At 39.6% G+C, this 8,202-nt stretch overlaps 1 protein-coding gene across 1 annotated transcript; it reads right to left on the bottom strand.

Moving 5' to 3' along the window:
- Positions 1-1,884: 1,884 nt before the first annotated feature.
- On the bottom strand, positions 1,885-3,446 carry LOC128738330 (alanyl-tRNA editing protein Aarsd1-A). Its single transcript, XM_053833383.1, has 2 exons — positions 3,427-3,446; positions 1,885-3,173 (listed from the first exon to the last, which is right to left on the bottom strand). The coding sequence occupies exon 2, from the start codon at positions 3,165-3,167 to the stop codon at positions 1,965-1,967; it is 1,203 nt and encodes a 400-aa protein (XP_053689358.1). The 5' UTR covers positions 3,168-3,173; positions 3,427-3,446; the 3' UTR covers positions 1,885-1,964.
- Positions 3,447-8,202: the final 4,756 nt, after the last annotated feature.

Genomic DNA, 8,202 nt, shown 5'->3' with positions numbered 1-8,202 from the left:
AAACCACCAAAACAATAACAAAGAGTAGGGTGGCCACTTCACACAGGTTTCAGCATATTTCGGGTTACCAGTTGTTCAAATTAAAAAGTAACCCCGTTAGTTTGCATGAGGAATTGTTCAAACGAACGGGGGTCCACTGTATAGCACATTTAGCACAATCATCGGTCTGCAACGCCATTTCAATCGATTCACACATAGCTTCGACTTAAACGTCAGCCGCGAGGTACTGAAAACTCGTTTCCTGGCACTAGTAGGCCTGTTGATATTTTTTATACAAATAAACAAATAAACAAATAACAATAGATGGCGACTCTCTACCAGGCGTATGAAACTGAAGGGTAAAGATGCGGCTAACATCTTTTTACGCTTCCTACACGTCCGACACATAAAGAAAAAAAGCAAAAAAGTAATTTTGTTCGAGCGCTTACATTCGCTTGCAATACATTTTCATCCGAGGCTGAAGTTAAGGCCCCCATACACGTACGCATATGTTGGGTTGGAAATGAACAAAATGTTGGAGGTTCATTCCGACCGAGCGCTGAGCCGAACATTTTCTTCTGCCAGTTTGATTCGTGGCACTCACACACAAGCGAGCGTGTTGGACGAACATGAATTCACCAACATTTTCGGCCAACATGTACGTACGCGTATGGGGGCCTTTAGAGCGGGCTACTCACAAATACATTTGGTCCGAGGCAAAGTTTGTTATGGGCTGCTAGATGAGATGTTGGCTACACGAAAAATGTATGGGAATGACATTTGTGACAGTGGGGTGCTCTCTACCCTTTACGTTACGCCCAATTCTAGCGTAACTTTTCAAAAGGACCTAAGTATCAATGAGAGATTCTGTTTGTGTCACTTCTTTTTCGTTTACCACGGCGATGCAAACGCAGTTTAAAACATAAGCTTCAAATATTTAAATCGGGTGTTATCGTCACTATTTACCTAAACGTTAAGAAAATTTTCGTTAAAATGCATTAATGTCGCCGTAATTAGAGTGACTATATACAGAGTGGCGACAATGTCAAAATTGGAATGATAATTATCTGTCAGTGTCATTCCAATCGAGCAGACGACTTATCCAACGCGCATGCAGGAAAGAGAAAGAAAAACCTTGGAAAACCCGCATTGCATACATTTGGGATGAATTGTCGCCACTCTGTATATAGTCACTCTAGCCGTAATAATCGGAAGAGAGGGACGCTAAGGAGTCTCTCAATCTTGCTCTCAATTTAACTTAGGTCCTTTTGAAAAGTTACGCGAGAATTCATAAATCATTGAGATTTTTTTTACTGGGGTGGTTTTACCGGATATCAACCAGTGCATCGCCGTATATATTACTCTGTTCGTTTTGCTGTCACTCAGTTTTCATCAATAAAACGTTCCCTTAGCTGTCAAACGTTCAGCGTTCAACTAGCTCTTTCTAGTGTTTTGATCGCTCGAAGTTGCACGTGTGTTCTACCGAAAATTCGCAAAAGTCATGGATAAATCCGTTGTTCTAGCTCGAGTCATCAAGGTACTTGGCCGTACTGGTTCCCAGGGTCAATGTACTCAAGTAAAGGTGGAATTCATCAGTGAACAAAACCGACAAATCATCCGAAATGTAAAGGGTCCGGTACGTGAAGGCGACATTCTGACGCTGCTCGAATCTGAACGCGAGGCCAGAAGGTTGCGATAAAACGGCCAGATTGGAGTCCTGCATTGAAGTTTTAATATTTCATGGAATTGGAGCGTAAGTGAATGAGACTTGCAAGATGTTATCTTCAATAATCAATCTGTTGCTTACAGGTTTCACTATCGAATGGAATATAATATCAATTATAGACATAATTGACGGAAAATAAACGGATGTGAAACAAAATAGAATTTCAATAAACGATGACAATTTTCCGTCGATTTATTATTAAAAATCAGGTTTGTATTTCAGTTTCATAGCGCAACTACAAAACAGTAGTTTAATTCAACTATTTTGGACTAAAATATTGTTCGATAATTTTCTGACATTCACCAACTGCCTTCAGATTGCTAACTTTAGCATTAAATCGTATTTTTTGCCCTTTTCCTTTACCGTCCAGAAGTTTGCAAATATTTTCTCCAAGCTGTTCAATGTCTTTTGGGTTTCCAAGCAATAGTAGTTGTCCTTTACCACACTCATCCCCGTTAGTCAAGAAGAGAAAACAATCTGTTAATTTGATATGTCTCGTAAATATGTTGATGAAATCAGAATCATTTCCATCTAGACGATGGATAGTGTAAAATCGCGGCTCTGGATCTAGGTTATTGAATTTCTCTGCTTCCAGTAAAGCTAGTTCGGCTGTTAGCTTTTTAGTCGTTTTTTGTGTAGTTTTTAATGAAATTTTAAGTTTTTCAATCAAATCTATATGCGAAGGTGGACCTCCATTCAAAAGGTTGTTGAATTGCTCTTCCCGCTTGTAGCATTCGGTTAGTTTACGTAGTACGCGTCCACCAACTAAGAAATGTACCAAGCATTTGTTTTTGCTATTCTCAACATGGAGAAATTTAATGGCTTGCAATTGCGCTAGGTTTTTTACATGGGTACCACAGCACATATTACTTTCTATTCCATCGATTGTGACTACTCGTAGAGGACCATTAACATCATCGGGCAAACCACGGGTTCGTGTAACACCGGACTTAAGATCCGGATCATCCTGTTGGTAAATTTTAACAGTAACTGCTGTACAATTAACTATCAGCTTATTACAAATCGTTTCGACCGTTTCTAGTTGTTCTTTGGAGACATCCTTAGCATCCAAATCGACATAAGAATGATCCGTGCCAAGCCACCAAGAACGAGTATTGTAACCAAATTCGCGTTCAAATATTGCCGTGATTAAGTGTTGTCCCGAGTGCTGCTGCATGTGATCGAACCTGCGATTCCAGTTTACTTTCTGAGTTACCTGCTCCCCAACCTGAAACGGTATCTTTTCACCTTCGAGGAAATGGATTGCTTTAGATCCTTTCCGGAAAACAACTTTTACTTCATGCTCGTTAAGCCATCCATGATCTGATGGCTGACCGCCTCCCTCGGGAAATAGCACGGTGTCTTCAAAAATTACGTTATATCCGTTATTGACACGTTCACAGGATATGCATTTGGAGCAAAACTCATCCAGAAAGCTATCCTCCTGGCACTTAAAGACCATATTTGGCTAAATCTGATAAGAATAAAATTTAACACATCGTAACTAGAGTGACTATATACAGAGTGGCGACAAGTCATCCCAAATGTATGCAATGCGGTTTTTCCAAGGTTTTTCTTTCTCTTTCTTGCATACGCGTTGGATAGGTTGTCTGCTCGATTGGAATGACACTGACAGATAATTATCATTCCAATTTTGACATTGTCGCCACTCTGTATATAGTCACTCTAATCGTAACAAATAAATTGCGAAAACGAGACACCTTCTGATCCTTCTGATTGGTCGATTCGCGACTACGAAGTTGCTGATATTCGCTATGTGCGCGAAACGGTGCTGCCACCTTACCAAGTTTGTTCTATTTGTGAAGTCGGTGCACAGGTTTGTTAAAGAGTGAAAAGGATAGAAAAAACTTTGCACCAAATCTTCACAAACTTTGCATAAGGCAATTCCATGAGAGTACAAGAGATTGATTTGTGCTTACATAGCGAATAGGGTGTTTGCAAGGGAATGCGCCATTAAGGAGAGCAGCGAGTACAACATCGAACAATGAAAATCGATGTTTTGCTTTTTTCTTTTTTTTTCTCGCTATGTTACCAGAGCTGCCACAAATACAGATATTTGTGCATGCATAAATTTGGGACCTATCAAATATTTCAGTTGCTGTGATTTCTGGCTCTACTAATGTTCCTGAATTTCAAAGTATTTCATAAACTATTTATGTTATTTAAAAGATTAGATCGAGAAAATAAAATACTCCGGAGAAAACGTGAGGGTCCCAAATTTATGCATGCACAAATATCTGTATTTATGGCAGCTCTGTATGTTACTACCGTTGAAATTTGACACTTTTGGAAGCGTTGACAGTTTTGGAAGCGCGATGTTATCCTCTGCAGAGATGCCATATTTTCTAAAAAAATGTCTGCAACTGCTCGAAAACCGGAAAAATCGAGCAGTTTTCCGGCTACTCGAATTTTCTGGTTTGAGAATAATCTGCGAAAATCTGCACAATTTTTTAGGAAGTCTGTGAAAGTTTAAAGAGCTTCGAACAAAAATCTGCAACAAAACAATAAAAGTCATAAAAACTGCAAATATCTGCAAATTTATAATGATCTGCAAGACCGTTCCAAAAATCTGCAATTTGCAGACAAATCTGCAAATCTGGTATCCCTGTCCTCTGTCAAATACATAGCGAGGGATAGCACAGCGCATCCCCTCGGGTGTTTGCAGAGTGCATATGTATTGGACAAGGGAATGCGCCATTAAGGAGAGCAGCGAGTACAACATCGAACAGGGGCTTGCGATGGGTGCCATGTTTTTGTTGCCAACATCTCAGCACATCTCGACAAAGGTTGGCAGCAAATCTACCTGTCAGACGGGCGCTATTTCTTGCATTTCTTGAAATAGCGCCCTTCGTTAAGTGGACTGTCAAACACCGTTCGTTAAGATACGGATAGCACCCCGCTGACATCGAACAATGAAAATCGATGTTTTGCTTTTTTCTTTTTTTTTCTCGCTATGTTACTACCGTTGAAATTTGACACTTTTGGAAGCGTTGACAGTTTTGGAAGCGCGATGTTATCCTCTGTCAAATACATAGCGAGGGATAGCACAGCGCATCCCCTCGGTATTGGAGAGCTGTTGGGCAGGCAAAAGTGACAGCTCCATATTAGAGTGACTATATACAGAGTGGCGACAAGTCATCCCAAATGTCCCCATAAAAAATCCTTCCTACTTTTCCCCCTATTTAGTAGGTTCGCGTAGGGTGAATCGCCCTATTTTGCTTCCTACGGATCGGCCGATTTTTGCAACATTTACCAGCCTACGCTTATTGGAGTTTTACAGGGGAATATACCGATTCTCAGGTATACAAAATCGATCGACTAGAACCGACTAAGTTGGTTGTTTAGTAGGGTGCTGAATTAGAGCCGACCTACGGAACCATACGAAATCGGCTGGTTAATCGGGAGATAAAATTTATCCATACAGACGAAATACGTGGATTGATTGGTGCATGCAATTGGGCTCCCTACTAATACCGACCAAATCGGGGGAGGAATTGGAAGACGAAATAAGTAAATCAAACTAAATAGGCGAATGAATCGAGGCAGAAAGTTATGCAACCTACGGATCTAGACGAAATAGGTGGATTAATAGATGTATTCAATTGGGCTCCATACTAAAATCGATCAAATCGGAGGAGGAATCGGATGACGAAGTAAGTAAATCAAACTAAATAGGCGGATGAATTGAGGCACAATGTTATGCAACCTACGCAACCCGACGAAATAGGTGGAATAATAGGTGTATGCAATTGAGGTCCCTACGAGGGGCAAGACACTTCATAATATTATCATAATATTAATATATTAGGCTCTATTAAAACCCTATAAATGTATAAATAAATGTAACTTTATAGGGCTTTCGGTTATATTATGGGTGGGAAAGGTCAATATATTAAGGTTGGAAAAATATTTCCATAGGGAAAAGTAATATATTTTCGACAGTGTCTTGCCCCTCGGGTCCCTACCAAATCGGAGGAGGAATCGGATGACGAAATAAGTAAATCAAACTTAATAGGCGGATTAATCGATGCAAAAAATTTTGCAACCTACGGAATTAAACGAAATAGGTTGATTAATCGAGATATAAAATTGATCAACACAGACGAAATAGGCGGATTAATAGGTGCATAATATTGTGCATCCAGCACTAAATTGGACTTCCGAAAAAACGGCAAACGATTTTTCTTTCATACCGTACATTAATCCTAGTGTATTAGGAAGTAGTGCGCTGTATAGCGCGTCTCATTTGCTATACAGCGCACTACTTCCGACATTAGGTTTAATGTGCGGTAAGGAAGCAAAATCGTTTGTCGTTTTTTCGGAAGTCCAATTTAGTGCTGATGGATACACAATATTATGCACCTATTAATCCACCTATTTCGTCTGTGTTGATCAATTTTATATCCCGATTAATCAACCCATTTCGTTCAGAACTAGTCGATCGGAAATCACACTCTCGTTGTACTTTTATCTTTTATTTAAAAAATTATTACAGAAGTCTCTGCTCTCTCAGTCCCTGCTTTCTTGCCACTGCGGTTCCGTTCAAGCCGTATCTCCTCGTGTAATGGCTTTAGCAGGTAGATTTTTCTTTATCCTGAAACTCAGATCTTTATTATTGCTTCACTGTTAAAATTTGTAATTGTAATACCTTATGGCTCCTCGGCCGCTTCAGTAGCAACAAAACTTTTACCAGTTCGGGCGCCATATGAAGAACGCCCACAGGATAATTTTCAATATCCAAATGAAAGCCATCGACTTGATTGGTTTTCACTGAAATCAATGAACTATGTTATATATAATTCTAGAATTTATTGCACATCCGAAACATACTTCCCAAAATTTCCGCTGCATCTCTGCTCACAAGAACCTCCTTTTCTAAGTAGACTGTAAGCGCAACTAGGAAAATTACCCGCTGGGTAAGAAAGTGCCAGTGATCGTTGTATCGGTAATACTGCCCTGCCGGAATCAGAGCAGCTAAACCTGGGTTAGACCCAGGTTCGGCAGCTGCTTCCTTGATAAGTTTGCAATCTGTGTTTTATCCTTTGCTATGCAATGGCCTCCGATGGCACCGTCACTGTCAATTGCAAATAAAGCACAATTCAAACCGCTCGTATCTACGAAAACACTTTGTTAAAATTATTGACTAAATAATTACACTCGAACATTGTAAAATTACCAACTATTGATGCAAACTCCACAAACATCATCCCGTAGCGCCATTTTCTCGATACTCAGATTTGTCAACAGGTATATACAGGTATTTCTATACAGGCTCAATCGATTTTTCGACCGATTTAATAGAGACCCTACGATAACAGATTAAATTCGCCAATAAATCGGGTTACGGGTTGGGTGACGAAAACCGATCCCGTTTGATGATTGATCGGTGCACTTAATTGACAAACTAATCCTTGCAATCTAAACCAACTCTTTCACCGATTTAATCGATACCCTACGAAAACAGATTAAATTCGCCAATAAGTCGGGTGACGAAATGAACCTACCTACGAAACCCAACGATGTAGGTTGATTAGTAGGTTGATGTCTTAGGCACCCTATTTTGTCGGTAGACGCGTAAAATGCCATCTGTCAAACTTTTTATGGGGGTATGCAATGCGGCTTTTCCAAGGTTTTTCTTTCTCTTTCCTGCATACGCGTTGGATAGGTCGTCTGCTCGATTGGAATGACACTGACAGATAATTATCATTCCAATTTTGACATTGTCGCCACTCTGGTATATAGTCACTCTACTCCATATAAACTACGGGCTGGGAAGGGCGAGATTTTGACGTAGGACTACGTCTTACGGCAAGTTTTGAGATAGGGTGTCATTCCAAAAAATCGAAAAATGCGAGCGTCACGAAAAATGAAAGGTTTTGAGCGCTAATAGCTCAGCGGTTTTCCGATCGATTTTCAATATTCTTTCACCAATCGATCGGAAAATCTTCTAAGAATTGACCCAAATGAAGAAAAGTATGGATTCTTGATGTTAAACTATTGAAAAATTGAAAATAATGAACCTATGTTTTACCAGAATTGGGTCCTAAAATTTGTGATAAAAAGATGATTTTTTTAGAAGGAACGATAAAGCTTCCCATTATGACTACCATAGTATAGTTTTTTCTTTTTTAAAAAGATGCAGAGCACTAAAAAAATAAAAAACAAAAATATTGTAATTTATTCTCCCTTGACATTAGAGATCTTCCTTGACATAACGAAAATAACACGTTTCTGGCAACAATGATAACTTTTTTTCACTGGCAACTCTGGTTTGACATTAGAGCAGCTGATCGTTTTGACAGTTACAGCTTCGCAGTTGTCTCTTGTGTTTGCCTGCGTTTTGCTGGTCGTGAGGAAGTGGAACATCAAATTTGTACTAGTTATCGGATAAAAGTTTTAATTCGGGCAATGTATTCCAATCCATCGATTCACGGTGCTAGACTTTGTCCAAATCTAGTTTGCGCTAAGAATGACTA

This window comes from Sabethes cyaneus, chromosome 1 (assembly GCF_943734655.1).
Source record: "Sabethes cyaneus chromosome 1, idSabCyanKW18_F2, whole genome shotgun sequence".
Lineage (NCBI taxonomy): Eukaryota > Metazoa > Arthropoda > Insecta > Diptera > Culicidae > Sabethes > Sabethes cyaneus.
This window is presented reverse-complemented; position numbering and strand designations above follow the sequence as displayed.